The following is a 14,941-nucleotide window of genomic DNA, read 5'->3' as shown; positions in this document are numbered from 1 at the left end:
GGATTTCAGTTCTGCAGCCTGAACTTATTGGCGGCAATGACCCCTAACAAACAGGGGACGCTGGGGTCTTCCTACTCCCTCTCCCCATCACCCCTCTCCTGTTGCCCATCTTTGGAACCTCCTTCCTTGCCAGCCCTCTCCTCCGTCTTCAAAGCTCGAGCTGCGTTGGGCAAATGGGTGGGAGGTGGGGGGGGGGAATGAGCAGAGGCCGGCAGCTTCCGAACCCCCGCTGGCTTTGACGCTTGGCAGGGATCTCCTCACCCTAAGCTGAAGGTGGGGCTCGGCCCCCCCAGGTCCTCCAGCCACCCTCCGGGCGCGCAGGGGGCGAAAGAGCTGCGCGCACACGCCCCGTCTCCCCCACGGTGCGTCCCGTCGGGGCGGGCGCGACCTCCGCATCTGGGCCATAGAGCTGGATCCGCGGCTCCTGATCGTCCAGCGACTGCAGGAGGCGGCGGCGGCGGCAGGTAAGGCGGCGCTCAGGTGCGCGTCGGGAAGGGAGGGGGAAATGGTCAGGCGGCGCCCCCTCCCCCTTGCACTGCTCCCCGCCTGCCTGCGGGGTGGATGTGCCTCCTGCCAGCCAGGACGCCTGGCGCTGCTGGTGCCCCGCCGCCGCCCGCATAACTGCTGCTCCTCGGCGCATGCTGGTCCCGAGTCGCCCGTGGGCCGCTTCGTTGTGGGCACCCCGCCGGGGGGGGAGGAGAGAGGAGGGACCGGACGCTGCCGCGCTGGGGCTCAGTGCCTCCTCCGCCGGGGTAGGTTCGGCTCCCTCGCTGCCGACGGCGCGCCGCCTCCCAAGCAGAGCAAACGAGGATGTTCTCCTCCTTTCTGTCCCCGCTCCTTCTCCTCCTTCTCCCTCTCTCTCTTGTTCCCTCTTTCGTGGGATTTCATTCCTTCCTTCGTGTCCTGCTTTTTCACCTTCTTCTTTTCCCTCCGACCACCTGACGGGCCTCTGGCAGGGAGCTGGTTTCCATAGAATAAGGAAGAAATAACTGACAGTTGTGGCGGTGGTTGTTGTTGTGGTGGTCGTCTTCCAGGCTGCGGGCGTGGGGGTAGGGATGGGACCCCTAGGTACCCAGCAGGGCAGGTGCTCCCCCTCTGCCTCGACCTCCTCCTCCTCCTCCGGGGCAAGTGCTTTTCCAGCCAGGCCGGGAGAGGTTTCCTTGCCTCCTAACCTGACGTCCAGCCCATCAGAGCTGTTTTCTTGTGCCGCTGCCTCCCTCCCCCCCTCCCAATCTTTCTTATCTGCCTTCGGTTTTGTTCCCTGCAGTGCCGATCTCACGGGGGTAGGATTAGCCGCCCAGGAGGCGCGCGGTATGCTGCGGGTCGGGCCCCCCTGGTCGCCTCTTAGTCCCTGCCAGAAAGAGGCAGGCACCTTTGTGCTCCCAACCAAGATAGCGCGAAAGTCGCGGTTTCCGTGTTTGCTTCGCTTCTAAATGGCTTCCACGCACTTCGACCACGCTCCCTCTCCTCTCCTTTCCACGCCCACCCCACCCCCAAAATTTGGGTTTTTCTCAGCATCTAAATAATGCTTTAAGATTAGGTCCCTATAGTGAGTTCCGCGTGCTTCCGTTTTGTGTGTGAGCGGCGGGTGGCGGTTTTGCAAAAACTCCGCTTCTGGAGGGACAGAAGCCCTGAAGGGCCTTTGGAGCAGCTAATCCGCCGACGGCCCCCCCCCCTTTGTATTTTGGCACCGGCGTGGCGGTGTTTTTATTTTGTTCAGGGAGGGGTCCTCTCGCAAACTCCCCTCCTCATTTGATTCATTGGATGGAAATCCTCCGCTTGCCTCCTTCGGAGCTGACTTCCGAAGGTGCAGGTCCCAGCCCACTCCGGGACCATTTACTCGCAAGGAAGTGATTGGGGAGGGAGAGGAATGCCCCGAGGGGATTGCCCGCCTGCCCAGAGACTCTAATGAGGGCAGCTGGCTGCTTTCCGCTGAAGGCAGGAAGCGGGCTAGAGGCGGGGAAGGAGGGCTTGGGGCCGAGGGAGAGGGCGCAGGATACGGAGGTGCCCTTGCCGGGGCTCCTCACTCAACTCCGCGCGCTCACCGAGCCCACTCAGCACAGACCTGGCGCGGAAAGGAAGGAGCGAGCGAGAGGGAAAGGAAGAAAATAAGACACGAGGCGAGGAGGGAGATCTCGGCTCCTTTTCTCCTTCGCTTGACGCTGTTGCAGCGCTTTTAGTCAACTTATCTCGAAGGGACAGGAGTCTCTGCAAGCGGGAGTCAGAACAGGCCAATTTGGTTGTGAGGCTGCTGCCTGCAGACGCCCTCGCTTCGCTGCCCGGCCTTGCGCGCCTCTGAGGGCCCGTGGCCCGGCCAGCCTGCCGCGGGGCACTTTTGGAAACACCGATCCCCCACCCCGAAGGACCATGTTGCCGAGCTCAAGCTTCCAGCCGAAGGTTGTGGGGCAGCCGGTGGGTACTGATCCGGCGCTGCTGGGTTCTGATTCCCCCAAATACGCAAGAGGAATGAAGTGGGGAGCCATCCTGCCTCCGGAGCCCCCCGTCACATTAGTCAGAGATATAGGGACGCGCCGGCGTTGCAAGTGCTACTGGTGGGGGTGGGAGAAGAATAACGCGACCGGAACACCCTGCCAGGCTTCCTCGTTAGAATAATTAGAAATGTGGTTGCGAAGGGACCGCGAGACGAGAGGGGCGGGGCGGGGCGGGAGAGACGGGCGTGGCCGAGGAAAGAATCTGCGCGGGAGGGGGCATCCCTTGACTCTCAGTCCTCTTGACCATGTTGTCGCTTTTGTAACGTGGGCATGCGCCAACCCGTGTCCCTGTGGGGATCCGGGACAGGAAAGGGGTTCTCTTGCCCAGTCTAAGAAGCAGGAGTGCCAACTTAAATGAAATGGGGGGGGGGGGCAGGTAAGCTCCGCCTCGCATAATCAATCACATGGCACTGCACACACCCACTATTTGAATGCCAATGCCCATTAACTTTTTTTGGGGGGGGGCTCAAATATTTTACTAAGGGGGCAAAGGGATCTCGGCCCCTAGGAGTTGGCTCCTATTTGGGTGGCCTGCGAGAGGACCTGCGTCGGGAGAGGAAGGGTTGACTGGGCAGTGGGCCCGCCGACCACGAACCTAGAGGAAGGCGCCTGTGTGGTTGTGTGAAAAGGGCAGGGCGCGTGGGGGGCGCTCTCTCGAAGAACTCTCCCACCTCGCAGGAGGAGACCGCAACTCGGGATGGTTCCGCTGCAGCCGCCGCCCGAGGAGGCTGTGCATCGCTTGTGCTCGGGACGGAGCGTGCGCGCGCGTTCCTTAGTTCCTGAGCCGCGGGGGACAGGGAGCTGAAAACAATATTTCTGACGAAAGCCCCTATTGAAAAACACCTTCTGCTCCCTTCTTCACCAGAGAGAGGGAGAGAGAGATCATTTTTGAAATAACTTCAGTGGGTGTGAGAGAAGCTGGCAGTAAAGAAACGCAGGAGGGGCTGGCTGGATCCAGACCGCTTTTCCCTACCCCGAGAAAGCCCTTCCCCGCGTTGTTCTTTCGGCTCCCCAAACGCACGCGAACCGCTAAGGGGCCATCAGGAGGGCTCCCAAACCCAGCAATCCCTGCCGGCCTCGACGAGAAGGTTCCGACCTCGGGGCAGGAGGGTCTCCATCAGCCTGCTGCGCTCGGGGAGGCCCCTTTCCAGGGGAGGCTTGTCAACGCACCCCCTCCCCTTTCACTCTCTCTGGCCACAGTCTGCCCCGGCCTTCTTCGCCGCGGAGACTGACCCAGGCGCGCGAAGGTCCACGTGGCGGCTCCCACCTTGGCCGGCTCCTCTTCTCCCTTCGCCTTCTCAGTCTCCTGTTTCTCCTCTTTGAGCAGCTCTTCGCCTCCGTTTAAGCGGAAGGAGCCGGTGGCTGCCAGAACTGTTTTTGCGCCGTTCGGAGAATGGCTCATTAATTAAAAGAACCGCTAATTGCTCCTTGAGAGACAGAAGTGAGCGCGCTGGGCCAGCGTCAGAACTTGGGGTGCGGGGAGCAGAGAGAGAGAGAGAGGTGGCGGGGGTGGGGGTGGGAAACTGCGCTCCCTGCAAAGATCTCTGGCAACTAGGTCCCTCGTTGCCTCGGCAATATTTTTCCTTCGGGTTGCCCCCTCCCCAGTCCTGGGGAACGACCCTGCACTGCCGTCGAAGGCTCCTGGGCTCCTGATGCAGAGACGCTGCTGGTATTGCTGGGGCGGGGGGGGCGGGTTGGAGGACGGCGAGTGTGACGTAGAGGAACAAGCGAAGTTGGGGCAGGGTGGGTCAGCCACCGGTTTGTAAAGGGTGAAGGCTCCAATTAGGGCAGTTTGGGGGAAATGGAGAATAAATATGCAATGACCAGGTGATCTTGGGAGAGAGAGATAACGGAAGGGGAATCGGGGAAGATGTCCTGGATCGGCTGGCGCCTTTTGGCCCGCAATTTCAGTGCATTAAATCGAGAGTGGGCAGCATGGGCTAGAAAAGGTGGTGCGTGGCGGGGGTGGGGCGAGCCCTACTCGGCCGAATGCAGTTGTTGACCCCATCCCCATCAACCCGCCTGCGGTGCCAGAGCCTCCCCTCCCCCCCCCCGGCGGCCTTCGCCTTCCGTTTCCCACCCCGCGGGGGCTGCGAGGTTTCTCGGCTGAAGGCGACAGAGGAGGACCTTCGATAAGAGGCCCCTCTTCGACAGAAAACGGGGGAGATAATTTATATGATTATTGGGCGGAGGGAAGAGGGGCGAAAACAAAACAAAATGTTATTTGTAATGGTAAAAATCCTTCTAAACCAATCACGTCATTTAACATCTCGATATTGGGTTTTATTTGTTCCGAACTGAGGGCTATAATCGTGATTCCGCAGCCAAACGAAAACGAAGAACAAACAGAAATATTGCTTTATATCTAAAATATATGTAAATAAACCGACAGGAAGGGTGAACAAAGCTTCTGCTTAGAGATCCACAAGGCAAAACGCACCCTAATAAAAGGGTGTCAGGAGAAAAGGAATAAAGGAGATGAGAGAGGGGTATATTTGTGTGGCCCCCCTCCATTTATTTTGTCAATAAGGTTTGCGCAGGAGACCTTGCGGACTGGGGCCGGTGCTCCTCCAGCTCGTTCAGGAGAAGTGAAAGCGCAGCAGCGACCCCCTCTCCGCCTCCCCCTCCACCTAATCCTACAACCTCCGCCCCAGATGGATCCTGGGCCAAGACCCTTCCGCAATCGCCGGCCCTGACATTTGCCCTTCGGCCACCTAAAGAAGACCTCTTCCCGGGCGTCCATTGGCCTTCCATTTGCCTGTTTCACATCTGGAAGCTGCCTGCTTCGCTCGCCTTCTTCTCTCGTACCTGAGGCAGGCAGACACCTGTCTGTCTAGCCCCCTGCCTGCCTGCCTAGGCTTCTGCTGAAAGGACGCTTCCCGCCCCCTCACCCCCCACCTCCTTGTGCCACAATATTTACGCAGCCCACCAGCCACCCAAAACCGAGCCCCAGCCCTCCGGACCTCTCCGATTGGTTCACGCGGAACTCGTAAATTTATTTATTTTATTCATTTTTTAATTCTAAGGTTGGGTTAGGTTGGCAGCCAGGTGGAGAAAGCAGAGAGGGGGGTGCCCCACTGTCAGGATGGAGAAGCCCGGTGGGGCCTGGGATAGAGGGCGACGGGAGGAGAGGGATGAGGAGAGGAAGGCAATTCCCCCTTTAAACCCCACCCCACCCCCCACCCCGTCCGCTCGGGGCTGAGGCAGAGGCTTGGGCGAGTAGCTTCTTTCGGCTGCTTTGTAAAGGAGAGCCAAGGGGGGGGGGCGCACAGCCCCATCCCCAACGCACCTCTTCCTCCTGGATCCCAGCAGCGCGGGCTGCCTGACGAGACAAGGCGTTTTAAATCCTCTGCAGATTTGTTGCAATGATCAGTCTCGACTGCGGCCCTTAGAGGGGAGGAAAAGGCGGTGCTGTGAAATCGGACGGCAACCCAACGAGACCCCAAAGGTCTCCTGCGGATTCCGCTAGCGAGGCTCCTCCGCGGGGCAGCAGTAGCGGAGCAGCTGAATCGGCCGACGGACCTGCCTCCTTCTCTCTCTGCCGGGGCTACTCGCGTCTGACCAGAGAGGGTGGGAATGTGGTAGATTTTTGCTGACTTTTTATTTATTTTAAAATTAGCTGTGCTACAAGTATCGGGAACACGCACAATCCCGCCTAAGCTCTTTCTTTCTTTTCTTTTTTTGCCTTCTCTTCCCCAGGAATCCATATCTCCCTTTCTTTTGCAAAAGGCACGGATCCGTCGCCCCCTTCTTTCCAATTTCTTTCGCCTTTTCCATTGGTCCATCTAGCCCAGTATTGTCTACACGGACTGACAGCAGTCACTCTCCAGGATTCCAGGGCATAAAAGCCAACTTCTAGGGGCGGAGGTCCCTTCGCCCCCTCCCCCCGTAAAGCCCCCCCCCCATTCATGGGCATTGCCATTCAGTGTGGATGTGCCCAGTCATGTGATCGATTATGCGGGGCGGGGCTTCTCTCCCCCCCAATATTTTATTCAAGTTAGCACCCCTGTTGCAGGCCGAGGTCTTTCCCAGCCCTAGGTAGGGATGCCATTGCGGACTGAACATGGGGCCCTTCTGTGTGCGAGGCAGATGTTCTACCATCCAGCTACTTCTGCAATAATAATACTACTAATAACAGTAATTTTAAAATTGAACATTTTTGCCATCCCTTTGGCAAAACCTTAAAGCCCACGCCATACGCCCGGCCGGCCCGGCTGCCCTCCTCTGGGGAAGGGTTGACCCACCTGGAGCAAAAGCGCAGCTTCCAGACAGAAACAGACACACGCAGAACCTCAGTAAACCCGAACAGGGAACCGATCTCCTCTTCCCCACAGATCCAGCTCTTTTCTCTCTCCCCCCCCCCCCGCTTTTTTCTGTGCTCCAGTTGCATTTTATACAATATTAATAATACCCGTTGCTTTTTTTAAAAAAAAAGGGGAGGAGGGAAGAGAGAAAGACTTCCAACCTTTTTACGCTTCTGACATTGCACGCTCAAAACCCATATTTCACGTGTCTTGTTCTGTTTTAAGTTCAGTGCATTTAACAGGACCCTAGAGAGGATCGTGTGGTGAAGATTTCTCTTCCCTCTTTGACACCTGGAGAAAAAGAGGCAGGCAGGCAGGGAGGGAGGCGGTGTGTGTGTTGGGAGGGGCGCTTCTTTAAAAGCCCTGGACTTCTAGAAGCCCTGCCAGGACACCCCCTCCTCCCTTTCTGTCCCGGGGCCTCATCCTGCCTGCCTCACTGGCTGCTGAGCCCCTTCTTTTCCTGATGGCTCGACTCCAAGCCCTCGGCCTTCCTCGACCTCCTCCTGGCATCTAATTACTGTACCTAATTTATCGGCGCAGGATGGAGGACGATCCGAGCTGATTTAGCGATGACTGACAGCTTTTCAAATCGCCCTAAAATGTCGTGTTCTTCCCCGACTAGGACACACGATTGGCGGGGGGGGGGGGGAGAGTGTTGCACAAGGAAGGCGAAGCTGGGCGGGCTGGGATGTAGGCAGCTGCAGAGCAGGATTCGACCCTGCGCTCTTCCAGAATAAACTTCCTCCTGGGATAGAAGCCACGCAACCGACCTATACGATTTAGCACCCTGTTTGTAATTCATTCATCCATTCATTAGCAGCAGCCTGGGCGTTTCCACGCCGAATTACGGCTTCCATTCCATTCGCGAGCTGTTATCCTGTTTGCAAAAATGGAAAAGGAGAGACGCTCTCGGTTATTGTCTCAATTTATTCCTGCTAGTGGGGCGGGAAGGACCCTTCTCCTCCATAGCCGAATCTTACCCTGGTGGGAAAAGAAACTTTGTGCAGAGCAGAGTTGGTGGGGAGGGAGGGAGGGGTTAGAGGAAGGAAGGAAGAAGAGGCTAGAGGAAGATCTTAACCTTCCTTATTATTAACCTTAACCTATTATTATTATTATTATTATTATTATTATTATTATTATTATTATTATTATTATTATTATTATTATTATTATTATTTACAACCTGCCTTACATTCGGGCCGCTCCTAGCGCAAAACTGTTTCGTTCGGATGTAGGGTAAATTATTTTTGTTATTGTTGCTACTGTTGCTGTTATGGTTATCATTAAAAGCATTTAAGAACTCTCTTACACAAAAGGGCGAAAACACCTAACTGGAGACGAGGAAACTCAGCGCTGCAGCTGCCTGGCGTCTGCTAGGCGCTGGTCCGGGAAGCGAGAGCTGAGAGTCCCCCTCCGAGGCCTTTGGGCACCTCGCGGGCTTCTGCGCACCCGCCTTTTCCCCGTTTCCCTGACATGGGAGCTTGGCGCCCAGTTATCGGGGGCCTGCCGAGGTGACCCCCCCCCATTGACACGCGGTGTCCCCTCACTGCCTTGTTGGGTCTGGGCGTACAACGGGCCTATTACCGCAGCGGAGAAACGGAGCTGACTCTACAGTCCGCTTTCAATCCGGAGTTAGGGTTTGTGCCAGGGAGCTGCCTCCCCTTGTAAGCCGCTGCCTAGGCTGGAAGGATGGGAGGGGGCCCCGGGGGTCTCCTCCCTGCCCCGATTCCCTTTGGCATCCCAGGCAAGCAGACAGACAGACGGAGGGACCACCTGAAACCCGGTAATTAGCAGGGTCTTCCGCCTCCCTCGGTGGAAACTTCCCTTTGTTTGGCTTCTGTCGCGGGAGCGGGCCTGGCGTTTGGGGACTGCGAGGCGGCAGATGGCCCTGGCTGGGCCGGGCGGGCGCTCACCTGTCGCCTCCCACCAGGTGGAGGGGGGGCTGTCTGAGGAGGGGCTCCCCTTGGAAAAAAGGTATTTGAAATAGTAGTAGTAGTAGTAATAATAATAATAATAAAAACACTAATAAAAACAACAACGATTAATAGATTTTTGCTGGTGGCACTGCTGCTGCTGCTGCTCTGGTCCTGAGTGATGTGAGCGTGGCGCTGGGATGTCAGGAGCGATCTTGCCAGGCATCCGGCGTGCTTACAATCCATCCTTTCTACGCTGGGTGTCTCTTCTTGCGCTCGCACTTCACTTAAGCAGATAATGAGAGTGAGGGGTGGGTGGGAGAGGGAGCTGGTGGGGGGAGAGGAGGGCTTTCGGGGGCCCCTCATCCCTCTTAAATTATAGCCCTTGTGTTGCTGTTTCCAGGCATTAAATCAATCTAATTACATAAAATATAGACTCCAGTCCCTCTGAGATCGTTAGCGGGGCCTGAGGCCGGGACCCTGCCCTGTTTGGAGGGACTCGATTGAGCAGGCTTCGCGCACTGGGCGCTCCGGAGCCGGTCCACGGTTCCTCGGGATGCGCTGCTCCCCGGACACATGACGCGCGCAAGCATCTAGCAAATCGACACAACTCCCAGGCAAGAACAGAGGGCAGCTGCCTTAGAAGCGCAGAACTGTAGAGTGGGAAGGGGCCCTGGGGGTCGTCTAGTCCAACCCCTGCAACGCAGGAATCTCAACTAAAGCATCCATGAAGCATCCATCCAGATGGCAACCCGTCCTTTGCTTGAAATTCCCAATGGAGGAGAGCCCACCATTCTTCCGAACGAGTCTGTTCCACTGTCGAACAGACCTTGCCAGATCAAGGCGCAGGTCGTCCTAGCCCGGCGTTGATGCCCATGACCGCCCGTCGTTCCAGACAGGCGCCTTTCCTCAGCCCCAACCGGAGATGCCTTCTGTCTGCCTCTACCCACTTGAGTTTGGGCTGCTTTCCAAAACGCCCAGAGAGTTTGGCTGCAGCTTAGCTGCTGCTGCTGTTGTCACCACCACGTTTGGAGCAGGAGGTGTCCGTCCCCTCCCGCCTTTCTACAGATTATGTCAGGTCCACCTAAGCTAAATCCATTCCACCTGCTCAAAGGGCGGAGGCGGCCCAGGTCCAAAAGGCCCGGTGCTGCTCAGTGGCAGAGCACCGGCCTTGCAGGCAGGAGATCCCAGGTTCAGTCCCGGGAGAGCAGCTGGTAATGTCCCCCGCCTGAAACCCTGGACAGCCGCTGTCAGTCAGTGTGGACAATACCGCGCTAGATGGGCCAATGGCTGATTTTGTGCAGAGCCTCTTCCCATGTTCCTGTGGCTTCATGGCCCGGGGGAAATGGAAACGTCCAAGGGACCAGGTGATGCCACTGCCTGCTTCGCCCCGCTTTTCTGGACACCCACAGGCCGCCCACCCCAAAAGCCTTCCTTGTCGGACTTCATTGACCCCTAGGCAAAAGACTCAGAGATCAGTCAAACGCTTTAAAACTGAAAAAATTCCTTCCAGTAGCACCTTAAAGACCAACTAAGTTAGTTCTTGGTATGAGCTTTCGTGTGCATGCACACTTCTTCAGATACATGCACACGAAAGCTCATACCAAGAACTAACTTAGTTGGTCTTTAAGGTGCTACTGGAAGGAATTTTTTTATTTTGACTATGGCAGACCAACACGGCTACCTACCTGTAGCTTTAAAACTGGTTGGTATCAGTGACAGGTTTCTGGGCGTCAAGCGAGCCGGAGTTCCCAGCGTCTGCTTAACCCACTGAGGGCTCTCCCTTGCGGGCACGTTAGCCTGGATCGTGTCCGGGGGGGGGGAGGGCAGAGGCTGCAGGGTCCAGCCTTGAGACCTCCAAGGGGGTATTTAAGCAACTCAAGTATGTGTAGGGTCAGAGATCAGGACGGGATCCCGTGGGGAACGTGTCTGTCCCATGTGGGAAGGCTAAAAGGACAAGGCAAGTGGAGAATTAGCTTCGTATCTCCTTCCTCCGTCCCTCCTTCTCTCTCTCGCCATACTTTCCTTCCACAATGTTTTTTATTCATTTTTCCTGACTTCCTAGTTTTAAGCAAAGGGTTTCTCAAGCAGCTGGTAAGGGGCTCCTCCGCGTGAAAAGGGGGAGGGATCCCCAGTCATGGTGTGTGTGAGGAGCGGCATGGTGTGGTGAACCCAATTCTTTCCCCACTCCAGCTTAAGGGGCGCCTCCTTTTAACTCGTCTCAGCCCCTTCTGCATTTTGGGACGCCGGTTTTAGGAGACGGACATTTAATATATGCCTTCCTTGCGGAGGGAAGGAAAAGTCACGAAGAATATACGAATGTTAGGGAGGCAGTCCTGGGATTCTGAAAGGTCGAGTTCGCAAGCAAAGAAACAAACAGAACCAGCAGAATGCCCCACAAGTCGGTATCCCTAAACTACCCTCTGTCTCTTCGCTGACCTAATGCCTCCAGGTGTTTGGCTCTACAACTCTCTCCAGCTCCAGCACCGCAGGCCCTGCTGGCAGGGCGGATGTGAGTTGGAGTCCAAAGCTCCTGGAGGGCACCAGGTGGGCGACGTCTGCCCTCAGAGATGTGGAAAACGGGCAAAAGGGGGCTTCATGGGACCTGCGCTTCCAACTCTGTAGGGCAAGTTCTTGAACGCTTCAAGGGCACGTCGCTGGTAAAACGGTCGTTGCGCTCATAGGAATAGCATTGAGCCGCTGCCTTCAGACACGCACCCCAGCCATGAGCCATTCCTTCCTTAGGAGTTATTCGTTAGCTTGCACCCCTCTTGCAACGTTTGTTGCCGCCTTCTCTTTCTCCACCTGCCTCTCCCCATCATTTTCTGTTGGGGGAGCTGTCCCCAGAGGGAAAGGCCCCCGGAGGATCATGCTCAGGGCGCTGCTGGGCGGTGGCAGGTTCCGTTCCCTGCGGGTGCTGAAATAGAAAGCGCAGCTTGCGCGGCTTCACTCCATCCCGGGAGCCTCTGGGGGCTGCCCTGGAGGGTCTAAAAGTACGACACTTCTCGCCTTCCTCCTGCGAGGACGGGGCCAGGCGGAAGCTCCTCCCCCCCTGCTTTCCCCAGGAGGGCTGGGAGTGGCGGGGAGGAGCCGGAGGGGGTCTCTACCCGGACCAGGATCTTTCCGCGGAGACTGCCGCTGCGCTGCCACTCCTCACTCCAGGTCGCTTCTGACTGAAGCCGCAGCCGGGCTGGGCTTGGCCCCGACGGCGCGGCCAGGGAAGGAGAGCTCTTGAGGTGCCCGCCTGGGTTGCGCGCGTCAGGCCGGCGGCGGCTACGGCCTCCGTCCTCTCCGGGCCCGCGCGAGCACATGGTGGCCGGGCCTGGCCCGGAGCTGAGCAGCCAATGGGCGCCGCGCCCGACGTGATGTCAGAGCAACGCTAGAAAAGGCGCGGAGCCTTGCGCTGGGCTGGGACTACAGCGACTCCTGCCCGGATCGCGGCTCCTCCTCCTCCTCCTCCCGGTCGCCCGGCCTGGCCCTCCCCTCCGCCAGTTGCTCGCTAGCTCGCTCGCTCCCTCCCCCGTGCCTCGGTCCCCGGAGCAGCCACCTCCGCCACCGTTGCGCCTGCCCTGCAGAGAAGTGCTCCGGTCGGCCCCGCCGCGGATCCGGCCCGTCCAGGAGCTTCGTGCCAGCCGCTGCTCGTAGGCCTCCTGCCGGCTGCCCGCTCGTCCCAAGCGCGGCGGGAGCTCTCGCCGTCCGGGCGTCCCGGGGCTGCGCCGGGGCGAGGAGGCGAGCAGGCAAGCAGCGATGCTTTGAGCCAGCCAGCCAGCCAGCCAGCGACCCCGCCATCCCGCCCTCCGTCCGCCGACTGGCCTGGCCTGAGCCGACCTCGCCAGAGGACTGAAAGCAACCGCGAAGGCAGGCAGGCAGGCAGGCAGAAAGGAGGAAGCGAAGGCGAGACGGCGCGGCCGCGTTGGAGGCATGGCGTGGCCTCACCGCGAGTAACGGGAGCGGCCGGAGGACGAGCAGGAGAAGCGCGGGACCTCCCAAGCGGCGCCCGCCAGCCACCAGCCCAGCCCTGCCATGCTCTTCCACAGCCTGGCCGGCTCAGAGATGCACGGCGTCATCGACGAGATGGACCGGCGAGCCAAAGGCGACACGCCCGCCATCAGCTCCGCCATCGACCGCGGCGAGACTGAAACGGTAGGGCCGCCGAGAAGGAGACCCCGCTCTCCGCTGCTCTGGTGATGGGCAGGCTCCAGTGGCTTCCCTCTGGTTCACCCAGGAAGGCCCAGATCCCAAAGTTTGGGGAAAGTGAGGGCAGGGGAACCCCAGATTTGCCCAGCGGCAGAGCAATTATGTATATATATATTACATATATAATTGCGTTCATTTATATATATGCATTCATTTAAATAATAATAATACAATAATAATAATAATATATGCATTCATTGAAATAATAAGAATCCACTTGCAATGGAGGGAACCGAATCGGGGAAATGGGGGGAACAGTGAGCCTGCCAAGGCGGTTCACTCTGGTGCTGAGGAAAAGCGCAGCACCTTTTCTGGGAAAAATCCTGCGTTTCAGGGGTTCGGAGTAGCTAACAATAAGGGGTGAATAAGTGAATAAATAAAATGCATTCGTTTAAGAAATAATTTTAAGAGGGGGAGTGGCTTTGGCTGATAAATAAAATTCTTTTTTTCTTTTTTTTTTGGCTTACTAAAATTATGTTTCTTCCTTCCTTTTTCTTTCTTTCCTTCTGTCTTTCTGATTCCCCATTTAAAACAAAAAAGGTAAAGTCAGTAATATCTCTATATAATTATCTATTTATATAAAAACTATATATTAAAAATAGATTAAATTCATTCTCGTTGCGCACAATATATTCAAAGTGACAAAGGCCTTTATTTCTTTTCTTTTTTATGGGGCGGAAATTAGACCGTTTTTTAGTTTATCCTGTTTTTTAGTTTAAAACAAACTGACCATTCAGCAAAGTACTTTCCCCTTACCCGTTCTGTGCCTTCCTTCTTTCGCCCACTGTCGCGAGGGTGGGGAACCAGAGGCGCTGGGAGCCTCCGGTGGGCCGACGGCTCCGAACCCTTCTCGGTTGGAGGCTGGCGCTTCCACGCTCAGGCCTGGGAAACAATAAATAAATGCTTGTACCGATTTTATGTGTTTTATTTTATTTTGGGATTTTATTGAAAATGGAAAGGAACCGATTTATATTAATCAGAACATGACATTTGCAGTCGCCTTTTTAGTCACTATCCTCCCGTTTTGATTTCAGATATTTTTGGAATTTGCTAAGTGGAAAAGAAATAAAGCGGGAATTATTACTTTGCTTTATTATTATTATTTTTAAAAAATCGGGTTTCTTTTTTTGTTTTATTTTTGGGTGTTTGTCCCCGTTTTGCTCTTTAAAAATGCTTTTCTTCAAAGGTGGAACGGATAACTCAGAAATTGGATAAATTAGCCGTCGGGTGTCCCGATGCCCGAAATTCTGGGGTTGCTTAAGAGGGGCGGTTTTAAGAGAATTCACCAAGCCTCGGCCCCTGTTTTCCCGTCTCTTCTCATTTTTAGGCATTAGTTTAAGGAACTAAAGGGACTCCACAAAGACAACAACCCAGCTGGGTTCAATTTGCAAATGTAATTTTTTTTGTGGGGGGAAACATGAAACAAAACTTGGGACATTTGTTTGTTTTGTAACAAGCGCAAGAAGGCGAGGACTGGGCATTTGAACACGCATTTCGTTCATTCGTTTGACTTAAAGAGGGATAGGGAAGCAGACGCGGACTTAGGCAGCAATCCTATTCCTTCTGGAGAGGAAGCCCGCTTCAGCTCGCTTGGACTTACTTCCTAGTAGGCACGCACAGGATCGCGCCACATGTCGCATCGAAATGTTTTGCGCCTTAAGCCCAGGGCTGAAAATGCTGCGCATGTTTACTCTGAAGGAAGTCGCACCGAGCTCAGTGGGGTTTACTCCCAAGCAAGCGCAGGTCAGCTGGCAGCCCGAAGCGGCTGAGGATCTAAGTGCTTTCAGGAAGACTTGCGCGTGTTTTGTGCAAAAGCGGCTTTAGAAACTCCCTTCTCTTTTTCCTTTCCCCTTTCTTTAAAACAGTCCGAGATTTGTTTACTACTAATTTTTATTTATTCTTTTCGTAAGCAATGTAATGCATTTTAAAATCACTGCTTGTTTATGTTTCATTCTGCAAGGATTTAAGATCGGGCTGCGATGTCCGTCGATTACGTTTCCTTTTAAACCCTCAGATTTTTATTTTCTTCCAGTTT

The 14,941-nt window shown here is 55.8% G+C and overlaps 1 protein-coding gene across 2 annotated transcripts in view; it reads left to right on the top strand.

The window, feature by feature from the left end:
- Window positions 1-360: 360 nt before the first annotated feature.
- Window positions 361-14,941, top strand: part of LHX2 (LIM homeobox 2) — a 55,844-nt gene continuing 41,263 nt past the window's right edge. The window contains exon 1 of one of the 2 annotated variants that reach the window (XM_081179806.1): window positions 361-752. In XM_081179806.1, the coding sequence (XP_081035932.1) occupies window positions 639-752 (114 nt within the window). In that variant the 5' untranslated portion in view covers window positions 361-638. Of the gene's footprint in view, window positions 753-11,792; window positions 12,853-14,941 lie in introns of those variants that run through there. The other variant, XM_081179805.1, reaches the window with a different exon arrangement.

This window comes from Podarcis bocagei (genome assembly GCF_964188305.1).
Source record: "Podarcis bocagei genome assembly, chromosome: Z".
Lineage (NCBI taxonomy): Eukaryota > Metazoa > Chordata > Lepidosauria > Squamata > Lacertidae > Podarcis > Podarcis bocagei.
This window is presented reverse-complemented; position numbering and strand designations above follow the sequence as displayed.